Source organism: Engraulis encrasicolus, chromosome 13 (genome assembly GCF_034702125.1).
Source record: "Engraulis encrasicolus isolate BLACKSEA-1 chromosome 13, IST_EnEncr_1.0, whole genome shotgun sequence".
Classification (NCBI taxonomy): domain Eukaryota; kingdom Metazoa; phylum Chordata; class Actinopteri; order Clupeiformes; family Engraulidae; genus Engraulis; species Engraulis encrasicolus.
Genome location: NC_085869.1, coordinates 36,275,496 through 36,292,995, shown reverse-complemented (window position 1 = coordinate 36,292,995; position 17,500 = coordinate 36,275,496). Strand labels below are relative to the sequence as shown.

The following is a 17,500-nucleotide window of genomic DNA, read 5'->3' as shown; positions in this document are numbered from 1 at the left end:
CTATTCTCTGGCATACTGACACACATACTGTACACATGCCCAACCCCGACACAACACCCTCGTGCATGCCCAGGCCGCAGGGAGAAGAATCTGCTGTGGCATGGGGAATAGGGTAAAGTCCAATGTTCAGAGGAGTAAATATGTGCACATCCCACCCGGTAGGCCAGGTGCGGGACAATGAAAGCAATAATCCAGTGAACGTGAATAAAGTCCGCAAACACTGCTTGTCTTCTGTGTTATTTTAATGGTGGAAGCACAAAGTTTTTTTGTTGTTTACTTCCAGAATTCATGCTCCATTCACCCATTCACTAATGTTACCTTTTTCATGAATACTTACCACCACCATCAAATTCTAAGCTTTCATTATGACTGGAAAAATTGCACTTTTTATACATGACAAGGGGGATCTTCTCCATGGTCTGCCATTTTGGTTTTCCAGGTATAGCCATTTTTAGCTGCAAACTGACTGTACTTGGGCCATACTAGAACATATAAGTTTATTACTTAGTAAACTTTCATGAAAAGATCAAATTTGGCAACAGGCAGCCCAATTTCAATGAGCAGCATAGTTGCAGTACCTTTTTTGACCATTTCCTGCACAGTGTACCTTTGAAATAGCACAGAAGACAAGCACACACACACACACACACGCACGCACGCACACACACAGACACACACACAGACACACAGACACAGACACACAGACACACACACACACACACACACACACACACACACACACACACACACACACACACACACACACACACACACACACACACACACACACACACACACACACACACACACAGGTTCCTTGTCATTAGTCCGACGGCCCATTAGTCTGACCACACATGATGAAGCTATGCCCAAATCAAAACTATTCCTAATCCTATCAGTAAAGCCATGTTCTGTCACTCAGTATACAATTGTTTCAGCATTATCATCTTTGAAATATTCACTTTTAAGTCAACTGAAAACCAAACCAAAACAATTCCTAACCCTAACCGCCAGTAAAGGCATGTTTTTGTGTGTGCAATTCTTTTTTTGTCTAAAAAGACGTGCCTACTTGTAACCCAGTAGCCCGAGCATTGTGCACATCTGTCGGCTTGTGTGTGTACAGTAGGCCTGTGTGTGTGTGTGTGTTTGTGTGTGTGTGTGTATGTGTGTGTGTGTGTGTGTGTGTGTGTGTGTGTGTGTGTGTGTGTGTGTGTGTGTGTGTGTGTGTGTGTGTGTGTGTGTGTGTGTGTGTGTGTGTGTACTTGCGCATGTGTTTGTGCTTGTGTGTGTACAGTAGGCCTGTGTGTGTGTGTGTGTGTGTGTGTGTGTGTGTGTGTGTGTGTGTGTGTGTGGGTGTGTGTGTGTGTGTGTGTGTGTGTGTGTGTGTGTGTGTGTGTGTGTGTGTGTTTGTGTGTGTGTGTGTGTGTACTTGCGCATGTGTTTGTGCTTGTGTGTGTACAGTAGGCCTGTGTGTGTGTGTGTGTGTGTGTGTGTGTGTGTGTGTGTGTGTGTGTGTGTGTGTGTGTGTGTGTGTGTGTGTGTGCGTGCGTGCGTGTGTGTGTGTATGTGTGTTTGTGTGTGCTTGTGCATGCATCTGTTTGTCTGTAGCCTACAGTAGGTCTGTGTGAATGTGTGTGTGTGTGTGTGTGTGTGTGTGTGTGTGTGTGTGTGTGTGTGTGTGTGTGTGTGTGTGTGTGTGTGTGTGTGTGTGTGTGTGTGTGTGTGTGTGTGTGTGTGTGTGTGTGTGTGTGTGTGTGTGTGTGTGTGTGTGTGTGTGTGTGCGCGCACGCTTGTGTGTGTGTTTGTCTCCACACAAGATCAGAGCGTTAGCATCCCACACTGCGGGCGGTATATGGGGAAGTGGGAGGGATGTAAACATGGCATCAATGCAAATGCCGTCCCCAGTGACATGTCCCCAGCTGGGTCCCCACTCACCTAGTTACTCTAATCTGACAGCCAGATACTTGACTGAGTGCTCTGGCTTCATAGTCTCTCAATCAGGATGATTTCCATGAACTAAATGTGTCACCAGCAAGACATACAGTATGTGTTACAAGACATACCATGCATACTGTACATGCAGGGCCGATGACAGTTTTGGCCAGGCCCAGAACAAAGTAATCTGAAAGGGCCCCCCCCCCCCCAACCCAAGGCATACATACAGTGTAACAAGGACCAAATTCTGGGCGCCCTCTCTCCATAGGCCTGGGGCAGCTGACCCTTTTGCCCCCCCTGTAAACATGATACACACCCTTGCATTGGTGAGGATTTTTCCCAGTATGTGACAGGTTTAGAACCTTTTTTCTTCTTCATTTTAGGCGGCAGTGACAGCATCTCTTGGATGAGATAGATGGAGTCATCATGCAGACACTATTTATTTTTTTAAATCGTTATGTCCACATCTCCTCTCTCTCTCTCTAACTCTAACTCTAACTAACTGTGTCTCAATTGTGTTTTTTTTCTTTGCCTCACTGTCTACATTCTATAGCTCTCCCTTTCCCACCCTCACCTCTCCATCTCCATCTCCCTCTCTCTCTCCCTCTAACTCATGCCTCTCTACTCCCTATCTCTATGATTCTCTCTCTCTCTCTCTCTCTCTCTCTCTCTCTCTCTCTCTCTCTCTCTCTCTCGCTCTCTCTCTCTCTCTCTCTCGCTCTCTCTCTCTATCTAGACTATCTATCTGGATATTAAGCACATTTGAATGTTCCATACACTTTGAGTGGTGCTATTTATGAAATCCTACCAGTGCCGTAGCTTGAAAGCTTTCCATTCATGATAAAAAGTAGGAAGAGGGGAGGGAGTGTTGCGATGGGGAGGAGGTGTCATGAGTTTAGAAGCAGAAAGGAGTGGAGAGCTCCCTCCTTTTTTTCAGGGTGGGGAGGGACGCGGAGGAGGGTGATGGGGCTGGGGTGCTTAGAGGCATTAATCGTGCAAATGGGATCAATGTCTGTCTTTGCCACGGGCTGCTGAAAAAGACAGACCGGCATGAGTGAGAGGGCGAGTCAAATCGAGAAAGAGAGAGAGAGAGAGGGAGAGAGAGAGAGAGAGAGAGAGAGAGAGAGAGAGAGAGAGAGAGAGAGAGAGAGAGGGAGCGAGAGAGAGAGAGAGTGAGAGAGAGAGAGAGAGAGCAGTGGCACACACATACATCCGTATGGAAATGAAATCCTGTCAGCGGGCATCCGTCTCCCTACGCCATCATCAGTCTGACTTTGCAGACGTGTAAGGCCCGCCGCCACCCCAGCACCCCATACAACCACATTATCAAGCACATTAGCGCTGTCAGAAACATCTATATCCCCATCAGACGTATACACAGTGCTGTTGAAACGCCTGTCACAAACCTGAACAAAAAAACGAATAATCTCTAGGCAATAGCCATGTTGACAGGTGATGTAGGCCTAATGCAATGTAATATCATAATTACTGCACCAGACTGCACTGGTGGATGAGGATGTAAACGTGGTCTGTAGAAAAGTGGAGCCCCATGTCAGTGAGGTGAGGCTTATAATAGGGTGCACCCGTAATGTGCATCGCCCCACCATTGGAACACCGTAACAGTTGTTGAAAAAAAACGTTCCTACTACTCTACTATGACATTACACAGCGCATTTAAATTGCAATGTAATAACCAAAGCCTTTAGTTATTACATGACAATTAAATTTACATTAGTAATTTGCATTTTGGCGACACAAAGGTTTATCTTAATAGATTAAAAATAGGGCAGAGTAATACGTGTATTACCAGTAAGGGTAGAGGAGGATGGAGAGGAGGGTGTTGGGGTGCAACCTGGGAGATAGTAAAAATGCAGTGTTAATTCAACACTTAGAGAGTTGTTTTTAACATCTTATAGAGTGTACTTCGAGTGAATCCGGCTCAAAGGTTAGTGTTTTACTTAAACCTGTGCTAATATAGGCTTACTTAACCCTTGTAAGGTGTTCGGGTAATTTTGACCCATTTTCAGTTTTTAGCTTGACAAAAATAATATCAGTCATTATTCTTTCACAGTGAGATGCACTGGCTAGCTTTGGCTCATTTTCAGTGAGGAACATAAATCTAAAAAAAAAAAGTAACCTCCCCTTGTTAACTCCCCCTGCACATTTCTATTACATAGGAGGTGTTCCCGGGTCATTTTGACCCTTATCACTTTGGGGGGCTTATACATCAATATTTTGTAAACTCTCTGATACAATATTGATCACATGTTGAGTAGACAAGGCAGAGGGCGAATTATGTTGGAAAAGGAGTGCAGATGTTGTTTGGTCCCTCAGTTGTGCATCAATGTTTCAACCTTGCGTGTTAACAGCACTGGTGGTTCAATTCAAAAGCTTGACTGAAGTTTACTAACTTTCTTCACCGTCTCCTTATCTTTCTTTCTCTGTATCTCTCATTCTACAAAACATATATACACAAAAATTCACAGGGAACATGACGGGTGAAAAATAACTTTTTCTTTTTTTAATTTTAAAATGACCCCAACATCTTCTATGTAACACAAACACGAACACCTTACAAGGGTTAAAAAAAACTAACCCTACTTTGTATTTCCTGTGCACTTTGTATGTGCTAGTGATGTTGGCTACGATATCCTGATGGCTATTATGTCCTGAATTGTAAGTCACTTTGGTTAAAAAGCGCCTACCAAATGCAATGTAACATAATTCAATACTTGGTCCCATAGTACTCTACATAAGGGTCGCCTTAACACCATTTTTTTTACTGGGTAGAGCAGTGGTTCTCAAACGTTTTCCATCATTCCCCCCTTCAGAGGCTCTGAATGCTTCCGCGCCCCCCCAAGCAACAGCAGTACTCGTGCAGACTGATTTTACGATCGCTGCGCAGAATCAAAGGAAAGGACTGGTGAGATAAAACAAAGAGGGACTGCAGTCGGATGCAGATGTGTGTTCAGTTCCTATTCAAATTCATGACAATTAATAATATAATGTTGGTCAGGGCTTTAAACGTATTGACTTATTGGCGAAATAATTGCCTTGCGGGAAAAACACCCAAAATCAGATGTCACACGCCCCCCCCCTGAGATGCCTCCGCGCCCCCCCAGGGGGGCTTACGCCCCACTTTGAGAAACACTGGCGTAGAGGATGGAGTATGGAGAGGGAGGTGTGGTGGAAGAATGGAGGAGGATGGAGAGGGAGGGAGTGGAGGGAGGATGGAGGAGTATGGAGTGTTAATGGTGTGCTAGGAGGATGGAGGAGGATGGAGCCAGCGGGGGAGTTGTGGGAGGGTGGAGGAGGATGGAGAGGGAGGGATGGAGAGGGAGGAGGATGGAGAGGGAGGGATGGAGAGGGAGGAGAGGAGGAGGATGGAGAGGGAGGGGGAGTGGTGGGAGGGTGGAGGAGGATGGAGAGGGAGGGAGAGTGGTGGGAGGGTGGAGGAGGATGAGAGGGAGGGGGAGTGGTGGGAGGGTGGAGGAGGATGGAGAGGGAGGGGGAGTGGTGGGAGGGTGGAGGAGGATGGAGAGGGAGGGGGAGTGGTGGATGGGAGGGTGCAACCTGGGAGGAACAGAGAGGGGCCAGGAGACAAAGTCATTCACAAGGAAAAATTCCATTAAACCAGAGGCCTATTCCAGGCCACATCGCGCTCCCAAAACACATCAATCATGAGCAGCCATTTGCCTCCCTTTCCCATTTCTCTGCGGCGTGATGTGGACATAATCTCGGGAAATCAGAAGTGCAAGGCAGAGGGAGGACGAGAACGTGAAGGATAATGCAAGACGGAGAGAGGAAAAGGAGATGGAGAAAGTACGAGAAGAGAGCAAAAGAGACAAGACAACAGAGACAAGAGTGGAAAGAGAGAAAAGAGAGAAAGATCACAGACTCTATTGAGGCAAAGAGGGAGAGAGAAAGGGAGATAGAGAGACTTAAGAAGGTCAGTGAGCATAAAGGACTATGTTGGACCATCAGAGTGACACTGAAAGGCTGATGCTGTGGACTCCTGAATATACAACAGCCAGGGCCACTGTCATCTTTGGCTAGGCTCAGGACGAAGTCATCTGAAAGGGGCCCTCAACCCAATACATACAGTGTAACAAAGACCCAATTCTGGGCTCCCTTCTGTCTCTGGGCCCGGGACAGCTGTCCCCTTTGCCCCAACCCCCCCTGTCAGCTTCCCTGCAACAGGGCACTCCAGCACTTGGCAATTTACCGGCAAATGGGGTAGAATCAGCAATCAGACTTAGTACTCTGCGAACATAATTTACACCTGACAGAGAAGAAAAGAAAAAGAGCTGAGCAGAGATGGAGAGGAGAAAAAAAAGGTTGTGATTGGGGATAGGGGCACAATATCGAGGCACTCTTGACAGAGGCGAGCGGAGCGGGGGAAATGACTTCCGTTTCAATCCCGTGCACAAACAGGATTGTGGGGCTCCACAAAAGAGGTAAAAACAAATTTTCCAAAAGAGCCGGGCATGCTTGGTGTGTGCCTCAGCATCTGGGAACACTCTTCAGAGATAATGGAGTGTGTATTGCTTCTGTTGTGTGGCAGGTGCCGCGCGCGTCACTGCCCCCCCCCATGACACCAGTAAGCGATGGCTTGTCACAGCCTTCTCCCCACTTCAAATCCCATCATTAAAAACATACCCTGCAATCTCATCTTCCCTCCTCTTCTCTATCTCTCGCTCTCTTTCTCTTTCTCTTTCTCTCTCTCTCTCTCTCTCTCTCTCTCTCTCTCTCTCTCTCTCTCTCTTTCTCTCTCACCCCCTCGCTCTCTCTTTTTAACCACAACTCATTTGTTGTTGATTTATGTCACCATTAAAGGCTCAATTTAGCATCTCGTTAATATTCGTTATCTCTGAACTTCCACGAGTGGGCGTGATTTGTCCACATCTGGGTTCAACGCACTCAATTAATTACGTCAAGGGAGGATGATTGAGGTGCTGGGAGTGGGGGAATGGGGGAGTGGGGAGGTTTCGTCGCTCCAGGGCTGGGATTGATCGTTACTGCTGGGCTTCGCTTCGCTGGGGGGGTGCACACAGCTGGAGATCGACAAATGCAATGAGCCTTATCACCAGGAACCCCTGCCTAACAACCCAGGAACCCCTGCCTAACAACCATGTCGCTCCTAAACAAAATCTGAGACTTTCTTTCTTTTTTTTAAAAGAGAGAAACACCAGGTTTTTCTTTCTATTTATTTTTTTTCATTCAGTCTCTCTTGTTTCTCCTTTAAACTGCCACTGCGTAATGAGAAGAAAAGGCCCAGGCTTTGATCATAGGCTGGGCTGGGTCCGTGTTCCCCTTTCATACAGATAGGCTTGCTTAAACTTTTCAACAAAATGCCTCACAGCATGTGGCTTTAATGTGTCCTCCGTCACGACTTTTACTAAAGGTTGCCTTGTTATTTCGATAGGTCTATTTGGTGCAGTGGTGTGTGCAAAGTAATAGCTTGTTAACAGAGGAAAGGATCTTTCAACAAGAAGAGTTTGATGGGGGCACAACAGTAAATCAGCAGTCACTGGTACCATAACAAATTTCAAGACTCAAAGAGAATATGACAAAAAATATAACATAGCCTACAGTACAGTACATGGCAGCTCCACTGAAAGTAAGAACAGCTGTTTTTGTTTTGTCCTCTACAGAACATGTTTTGCCAACTCAATGGCTGACATTGCCCTTTGTCCACTATAGGGCAGACAGTCTGCTCAACTCCCCACAATACAGGAGTGAATTTCTCAAAACCAAAGTTGCTTACTACATTAGCTACTTTGTTGTTTTCAATGCATTTTCCCATTGCCAACTACCAACTTCTCTTTTGAGAAACTCACCCCAGCAGTGCCTTTGCTTCACTTGCCCTTTTGACACAGACTATCTGTCTACTATAGTAGCACGAACGGTACTAACCGCCGACATCCCCTGACTTTGCAAAGACCTAAGCACAGACCGTGCCCTCATTAAGAATGATGGAATAAGAGTTTTCAAGTTTTAAGTTCGAGAGGTTGATCAGGTACTTTGGCTGGCGGGGTTACCTTCAATCGCTTACTCCCTTATATGGCACCTGCCCACACCGTGGATGGCCAATGAGCCGTGCCCCCGTAATGAGGCTGTAAAAATTGTGGTGCGCCAAATTGTGGTGGCGGCACACTCTGGGCCGGAGAGGGCCTCTGGCCGCCGGGCGATTAACTGTCCGATTGTCTGGGAGATGGATGCCACCCGTCCAAAAGAAACCTCAACAGGGGTGAGAGTGAGAGTGAGAGTGAGAGTGAGACAGACAGACAGAAGAGAGAGAGAGAGAGAGAGAGAGAGAGAGAGAGAGAGAGAGAGAGAGAGAGAGAGAGAGAGAGAGAGAGAGAGAGGGGAGAGAGAGAGACAGAAGATACAGAGTGACACAGACAGTGATAGAAGTGCTTGCCTGTGCATTTGAAAGTGATTTGTGCGTACATTTAGATAATTCTTTAGGGACTTAAAGAGAGACCGCATAACTACACATTTTGATCATTATTGCGAAATCAAAACCTAAATAAGGTCTTTATTAGTTGCCCAAATTGTATCTTCCTCACTTGTTGAAAATTCAATAAACTCCAATTTCAAAGCCAATGATGCAGCATTATTTTCCAATTGGAAGTTGAGTATGAGAGAAGATTACTACAGTACTCCTTCTGCGGAATCTTAATCATCATAACGCCAAGACGCAGTTGATCTAAGGCCCATTCATTCCCCAGTACAATACAATATCTCAACCGGTGGGCCTCCATTTTCTCCTCCATTCACACCGGCACCTCCATCGCACTGGGCAACCCCTGTTGTGTCGTCGCAATCTTTTACAGCAGTAAGAAGTCTATAGCCCTCGTGAGTGATTTACGATGTTTATCTGTAGGCCTAGGATAAATGAGCGCACAGGCCTCTCTCTCTCTCTCTCTCTCTGGCTCTCGGTTTATTTACTATACTTCTGTGTGCTGCAAAAAGAAAAGGCCTTATTTATGAGCAGAGTGATCAGGTGTAATGGCTGGCAATAAAACCACAGGCCCATTTCATTTGCTCAAGTCCTCCCATCGGAAACAAGTCAGCGAGCGAGGCAAAGGCGAGGGCTTTTCTAATCTCACGGAGAGAGAGCACCACTGGCCTAGTCGAGGGGAAAACAGAGAGGGATACAGTCTGGACTGGAGAGGGATCTTTCATGCAAGACTGTACTTGTATGATTTCAGCCAACCAGTGCGAAATCTAAATATGGGTTCAATTATAGGGTTTGAGCTGGGCACACATATACAGAGCGAACAAAAAAGGTTTTAAAGAAAATGGTTTACAGTTCAGTTGGCATTATTCTAGGGGAAAAGCACAAAATAAGAGCCAGCTGCTTCTCTCTCTGCGAGCAGTGGCGGTCCTACACTGAGTTTCGCCCCTGGCGACACCCCCTGCGATGGCCCCTTTGGTGGTGGCCCCACTCCCAGCAAAAAATGGGCAAAAAACGGGTAGAATAACTGACAAAAACCAACTATGTGGTAATAGTGTAGAAATAACACTTTTAAAATACCTTGACCAAGAATACTGTGGTGTTCCAGCAAAGTCTTTCACAATACAATGTAAACATTTAGCAACAACAATGTGTTTGAGTGGACTGTGTCGCATGGAGTGAAGATGGGCTGTTACTAGACAGAGAATAAATTGAGCTTGAATTGCTCACAGCGGAGACACACAGCGACTCAAACACAATGCCCCATAATTGTGGATGTCAGCTTGAATCAGCAGCCGTCTCACACAAAAAAAGCCTGTTTATTTCTGCAATGCATACAGTGCAGTGACATCTACAATGTGTTTCAGTTTTCTTCTTTTAGTCAGTAATGGTTCTTCTCCATACAGGGAGCTTGATTGCTCTCGGATTGAAAACACAGACAACACCCCCCCTAAGGCCTTTTTTCCAGTCAGCAGGAACAACAACAATAACAAAAGAAATCAAATGACACCACACACTCTCACATTGTCATATACTTCACATTATATATATATATATATTTTCTGTGGACACCAAAGAACGATTGATCCAGATTTTTTTCATTGATAATAAATACCATCATTAATTCTGATCCTGTTCGAGCTCTATACGCAACAGTAGGCTCTCCTGTTACCGTGTGTGAAGCAGGGTGAGAAATTGGTTTTGGGAAATAATCTTACATAAAACAACAAGGCATAGAGAAAATGTGACTGACTTGACCAAGTTAAGTGTGTCATGAGACACGTAAAAGTGGTTTCTGCTGTGGTGTACATAAGGGCAGCTTATTACTTTTTTAGTGTCATATACAATTTATTGAACTGACCAAGTAAATGACATCCTGCTGCAGAAATTCATTCATTCCCTGCTTTCAAATTATTTTTTTGTATCGGGTGAATAAGTACCAACTTCATCTGTGAATATTTAGAGTGAGAATGAGGTTTCTGAAGTCAAGATGTCTAACTCCACAAATGCCAATCAAAATGTTTTAGATTGGTACTGGTATGCTAGCTAAGGAGTATGCTAAGAAGCTGGTTCAGGAGTAAACCAGGTTAGCTTAAGAGGTAGATCATCTAATAGCAGAGCCTGGCACTCTTATTTTCTTGAGAAGGCTGTTCTATTAGATGATTTACCTCTTAACTTAACCTGGTTTACTCCTGAATTAGCTTTTAAGTATAGGCCCCTGGTTGCAGCAAAAGCTTGGAACGTATGCTTGGATGATGCTACCTTATGGATGTGTGAGGCCAAAATGAAATAAAGGCAGCACTGTGAAAAAACAAAATACCTTCAGAGAATCTGTGTATATGAGAAGGTTCGGTGACGGAAGTTGTTTGTGATTGCCAACTTGATGCAGTACCACCATAGGCAAGTGAAAAATAAATGGGTTTCAATCAAGATGCCTAAAAGAATATTTTCTCATGTCGAGTTTTTACCCAGAAATATCAATATTAAAAACATTAGATTTTTTTTTGCGCCTCTAGGTTATTATATAGTTACTCAGCAAGCTGAATTTATGAGGCCAAATCCATATAAGCCTACATTAACAGAATGCTAGCTAGTACAGGTTGAAATCCTCTGCCCTGGTGGGAAAACTAAACACTGAAAAATCTTAACAATACCCCCTCTTATATAATACTAATAACCATTCGTTCTTGACAGAAAATTTGAATGTATGTATGTATGGAAATTGGAGTGAATTTGTTTTAGCATTTAACTCGATTGACTTCATTCAGGTTTCCCAGTCATCTCTTGCCCACGGTAACCATGTGATGAAACTGGACTTGAGGCAAAAATGGGAGCCAATGGGAGTCTGTCTTCTCATATGTACAGATTCTCTGATACATTCCAAACAAAATAACACACACCAAATGTTCTGATTTGTGGGCTAAAGCAAGGACCATATAATAGTTAAGAGAACACAGGTAGATCCTTATTTCTTTCACATCATCTAATTTCAAAAATTTGACTCTCTTTAGTGACATGGCGTCAGTTAATGATGGCTGCATTTTCTTTTTTTTTAGCAAGAAGGTATCACATGTCAACTATGACAGTTCATTCTCCGACAGCTAGCATGGCGGCTTGACCGCTAGCATGAAGTAGCAACAGCAAGACTCGCTGCCACCTCCTCCTCCTCGTTAGTAGTCTGTAGTAGTCTCCGAGTGGCTGGAAAGGCCTGATAGGGAGTCCAGTTAGGCTTCCCGTCCATCTGTAATGTCCATTATATCTCTTCCAGGCGCCGACGCGAGCGGCAGCAAGTCTGAACAGCTCTACTCAACATCTCCAGAGAAAAGAACTCAATCTTTTTTCGCCAAGTGGTGAGGAATGAGTGAGAGAGTGCGACACAGCTCCTTCAACATATAGTTCAAGAGTTAGGCAAGCGGCAATGGCTACATACAGACCACAGCAGCAGCAGTAGTAGCGGTAGCAGGAGCAGACAAGTCTACCCATGATGCCTCGCTTTTGTCGGTGCTGCTCGTGCTCGCTTCCGACTCCAACACATGACGCTGTGTCATTTTTCAGTCAGGGTATTGCAGGTGAGCGAGGAAAAGAGAGGGAACATGTGAAAGGAAAAAAAAAACTGTGTGCGTCGCCCACGCTCCAGTAGGTCTGGCAATGCTAAGCTGCGAAGGCGTCTCTCTGAAGCGGAGCGCAATGCCGCGGCTGGCTGCACCGAGCAGAGCTGAGGTGAGGTGAGGTGAGTCGCGGGGCGAGGCCGAGATTTTTTTTTTAGTGGAGGAAGAGGAGCAGAGGAAGGGGAAGCAGGCCAAGCAGGAGTCACAGAGAAGGAGGAGTAGAGGTGGAGGAACAACAATACAAAAAAAAGGAGAGGAGGAGACTTCTCTTTTCCTTTTTCAGCCAAGCCTCAGTCATTACAGATAGAGATCGACTCCGAGGGAGACAGATAGACCATGCCAGCCCAGGCAGAATGGGCCAAAACGTCAGGGAGTTTTGAGAGGAGGAGGGTAGTGGGGGAAGTGGGGGCGAGGGAAATAAAGCCTGCTTGGAGGGGAAAATGTGCACAAGGGTAGGGCAAGGCAAGGTGCTGGGTAAAGGGGCACGGGGCACAGGGCACAGGGGCATGGGGCAAGGGAGGGGTGGTGGGTGGCACAGGCACAGGCACACAGTTCCCTGGCTCAGCGTCTCTGCCCTGTCATGTCCTGTCTTAGGTGTGGGTACAGTGGGTGGAGGTGGGGTGTTGGTGGGTTGGGTTGGTGGGGGTAGTAGCAGGAGAAAAGGGGGCAGCGTGAGGGGTAGTTCAGCGCTGTTAATTGGTGTGTGGAGGAGGAAGAGGAGGAGGAGTAGGGGGTTTGTGGTAGGAGGAGGAGGAAGAGGAGGAGGAGGAGGAAGATGAGGTGACATCAACACAGAGACAAATGCAGGGCGAGTGACAGGAGGGCTGTGGCGGCTCCGATGAAGGACGCGGCCGGCGCCAGGTGCCGGTGCGGGGGGCCTCCGCTTCCGCTGGCTGAGTGCTCACAACACTGATCTGCAATGAGGTGGGGGAGGGGGAGGAGAGGGGAGGGGAGGTTGGTGGGTAGGAGATGGCAGGAGATAGGGAGGAGAGGAGAAGAGATGGGGAGGAGAGGGGAGGGGAGGGGAGGATATGTGGGAGAGGGGAGCAGAGGAGGAGATGGGGAGCAGAGGAGAGGAGAGGAGAGGAGAGGAGAGAGGATGGAGAGAAGGGATGAGAGGGATGGGGAGCAGAGGAGAGGAGAGGAGGGAGAGAGGATGGGGAGTGGATGGGGGGGGGGTGAGAAGTGGAGAGGAGAGGGCAGGAGAGGAGAGGAGAAGAGAAGGAATGGGGAGAAGGGAGGAGATGGGGAGGAGAGGAGAGGGGAGGAGAGGAGATGAGGGTGAGAGGAACAGAGAAGAGAGGAGAGGAGATGAGGGTGAGAGGAGAGGAGAGGAGAGAGAGGGGAGGAGAGAAGAGGAGAGGAGGGAGAGGGGAGGGGGAGGGTGGGGAGAGAGAGAGTGTTGGGGGGTGGGGGTGGGGTCAAGGGTTGGGGTGGGTTTGTGGAACAGGGTGATGAATGTGCAGCCAGGGGTTTTACACAACAGCAGCGGGCGGATGAAAACACACACGCACACACACACACACACACACACACACACACACACACACACACACACACACACACACACACACACACACACACACACACACACACACACACACACACACACACACACACACACACACACACAGTGTTGCAGTTGCAGTTGCAGGGAGGGAAGCAAGCGGTGATGGTAGTGAGGATAGAGGATATTTTTTTGTTGGCGAATGATGCATCACAATGGGAAGGAAGTAAGCAAACAAGCAGAAAAAGCACAAGCAGTTGTTTGTTCAGGGTTTTTAAACAGACACGACATGGGGCAACAAAATGGTGTAATGCCGATGATTATTATTATCATGATTATTATTATTATAATAGTTTAACAAATTTCATGGCCACACAGAAGAATGGAGCCAAAGAAACAAAAAAACACACCAAGGCGACGGGGGATGGACAAAATGAGGTTACAATGTGTATAAAAGGAGCCGAGCGAATTGAAAAAACAAGGCGAGCGGCGAGATGTTGCAATCAGTTTTTTGGGTCGAAGTGGGTTTATGAATTGGTGTGTGTGGGTGGAGGTGGGGGGGGGGGGGTGCAGTTTAGTGGTAGTTTAGTGGAGTAAAATGATGGCGAGAGAAATAATAATAAAAAATAAAAGCGCAGCAATGTTTTGTGATGTGGCCCCAAAATGCGATGCATTATGCATCGAGAGTGAATTGGAAAAAGGGAATTGTTTGGGCCGAGACATAGAGGAGATAAGACACAATGGGTTTATAAATAAAAACACAGAGGGCGGAAAGAGAGGTGGAACAGACAAAATGGGATGATGAATGGATGGAAAAATGGATGGGTGGATGAAGGGATGGATGGATGGATGGGTGGATGGATGGATGGAGGAAGTGAAAGGGGAGAGAGGAAGAGAGGAGGTGGGAGAGAATATACAAAATGGCACCTGATTAACAGTGTGAATCAGAACCACTTGAGTACAGCAATAAACAGACAGACAGAGAGAGAGTCTCTCTTTCCATCTCCCCTCTCTGTCCCTCGTTTCCTCTGCCCCCCCTCCCCACTCTCTACTCCCACTTTCCTCCCCTCTCTCTCTGTCGAGACATGCAATGTCTTTGTTACATGGTTTTTGTGAGTCATATTTATTACATGCACAGTGCCAGGAGTCTGGTATGAGGGGCCTTTCCCCCTGTGCCCTGTATGTGCCATAGCTCCACCACGAGCTGCCTATAAAAAAAAGCCAAGCCTTGGCAGTGCCAACCCAGAGAGACAGAGAATCAGGACACCAGGCAACTACAGTTGTACAGCTACACACAAAAGCAAAAGAGTTCCCTGCGGCACTGTAGTTGAGAGCCCACAAACCCTGTTGGTTGAACAGCGTAAACCATTTTGTTACAAGAGTTGCAAACTTTTGATGAGCTTAAACGTTCTGCATCTGATCAGAAAACCTTTTTTGAACTCTGTTCACGACTGTTGAAAGTCTGGCATAGGAGGCATTTTCTCGTGGGCCCTGTTTGTGCTATAGTTTGAGCCAGGCCTGGACTGATCATTTGGCATTCAGGCATTTCCCAGTGGGCCCATAGTCCTCAGGAGTCGCTACTGTTTTTATGTATTTTCTGAGAGTTTGGCTCAAAGTTTAAAGGGTGCCATGCAAAAATGCTGGGCCATTTTTGTGTCCCAGTCGAACTGCCCGCCAAAAAAGCCAAGCCTTGAGTCATGGTGCCACAGTCAGGTAACCAGGCAACTGCAGTTCAGTCATCTGCTGAAGGTCAAAAGAACCCCTAGACCATTTTTTTTTCAGACCACATAAACTCAATCAGCCAAACAGTGTAAACACCTATTTAGGTCTAAATGAAAGTCATTTACAGAGGCATATGTTTGTCCTTTTTCTTGCTTTTGAGAAGAAAAAAAGAGTGAAAGAAAAGATAATGCTCTCAAGGTTTGTCTTTTTCTTTTGATGGAGAAACACGCTTGCATTGGTAATGGTCTGTTTTTCACCGCCGAGACAGATTAAGTGGATGTAATTTTCCGAGTAATTTTTGAGATTCACAAAAGGCTGGAGCCAGAGAAAGCTGTGTGTTTCCATCCCACCCCCGCCCACGCACCTACCCACCCACCCATCCACACATCTGTTTTGGTCGTGCTGAAAATGAAAAGCTGTCTTTCTCCAGAGATGTTCCCTTCCATGCAGAGATAAAAGGATGGCACAGCCAACCGACAGACTGACCTCCTTCGCAGAGCACACACACACACACACACACACACACACACACACACACACACACACACACACACACACACACACACACACACACACACACACACACACACACACACACACACACACACACACACACACACACACACACACACACACACACACACGAGCACATTCGCTCTCCATGCGAGAAGTAGTGGCAGAAAAACGCTCGCGAGAGAGGCTTCACTAAGCTCTTGCTCTTCATAACTACTGTACTCCACAAACATTTCCCTCTCTGTCTTTTTTTAAAGGCTATGCACGAATTAAGCACCATTTTGTAACAAGAGTTACAAACTTTGAATGAGTTGAAACGTTCTGCAACTGATCAAAGAAACTTTTTGTGAACTCTGTTCATGAAAGTTGACAACAGGGGGTGTGCCTCAAAAAGCTCCAACCTCCACTGGAACTGAAATCATATAGGCCTAAATTGAACCATTAATCACCAAATCATATAGCATTAAATTCAGTGGTACACCAAAACTATAAACCCAGTCAAAGAACATTCATAGGTAGATGTTTTATCATACAGTTCATCATGCATACGGTATGTGTGTGTGTGTGTGTGTGTGTGTGTGTGTGTGTGTGTGTGTGTGTGTGTGTGTGTGTGTGTGTGTGTGTGTGTGTGTGTGTGTGTGTGTGTGTGTGTGGACGTACGTGAGTGTGTGTTTTATCATACAGTTCATCATGCATACGGTATGTGGGTGTGTTAAGGATGTACATTCTAAATCCATCATCATGTACCTCTTTTGTGTGTGTACGTGAGTGTGTGTGACGTGCATGCAAACGTGTTTACGTGACTGTGTGTGACGTGCGGGTGTGTGTGTGTGTGTGTGTGTGTGTGTGTGTGTGTGTGTGTGTGTGTGTGTGTGTGTGTGTGTGTGCGTACCTGTGTACATGACTCACGTGTGTACGTGTGTGTATGTGTGTGTATGTGTGTGTATGTGTGTGTGTGACATGGATGTGCGCGTACCTGTGATGTCAGGCTTCTGGGGCATGGAGAAGTGTATGGTGGTGGGCTCCGACAGGCCCTTGATGTTGCGCGCGGTGATCTCCACCTCGTACTGGGTGTTCCACTGCAGCGGCTGCAGCAGCACAAAGTCGTTGACGCCCGGCACCAGCTTTGTCATCCACTGCTCGTCTCTGTCCTGCAGACACACATGCGCATACACGCATATGCACACACACACACACACACGCACACATGCATGGAAGCAGGCACACGTGCAAACACACACGCACGCATGCACACACACACACACACACACACACGCACGCACGCACACATGCATGCACGCACCCACACACACACACACAGACACCCACACACACAAAAGAGGACATGGTGATGGGTTTAGAATATGAATTTCCTTAGAATGAGGAAGGAACACTTGATTACCACATGGATTACAGCACATTTGTTTGAGCATGAAGGCAGTTGTTTATGTTGTTAGCTGGTGCCCGTAGAAAATGCACCTGGCCTAAAGCAATACCGCTTCTGTGCTGTGTTTTCGAGTACTGGCAACACACCGTGAGTGAACTGGTTATAATCACACAGTGGAAACATCAACACGCAGAGTAAGATGAGTCCCACTTGATGCATGCGGATATGGCAGAGAAAGAAAAACAAACTAGAATTGATATGAGGAAATGTCCCGTCATGACCTATTCCTCCCTGTTGATCCCTTAGAAGTTACGTCATCACTGACTGTGCGTGCATTGTTGGCTCGAACACACACACGCACACGC

At 46.5% G+C, this 17,500-nt stretch overlaps 1 protein-coding gene across 3 annotated transcripts in view; it reads right to left on the bottom strand.

Moving 5' to 3' along the window:
* Positions 1-17,500, bottom strand: part of ncam2 (neural cell adhesion molecule 2) — a 353,287-nt gene that overhangs the window by 11,330 nt on the left and 324,457 nt on the right. For 2 of the 3 annotated variants that reach the window (XM_063213815.1, XM_063213816.1), the window contains exon 15: positions 16,725-16,899. In XM_063213815.1, coding sequence (XP_063069885.1) covers positions 16,725-16,899 — 175 coding nt within the window. Of the gene's footprint in view, positions 1-12,773; positions 12,921-16,724; positions 16,900-17,500 lie in introns of those variants that run through there. The other variant, XM_063213817.1, reaches the window with a different exon arrangement.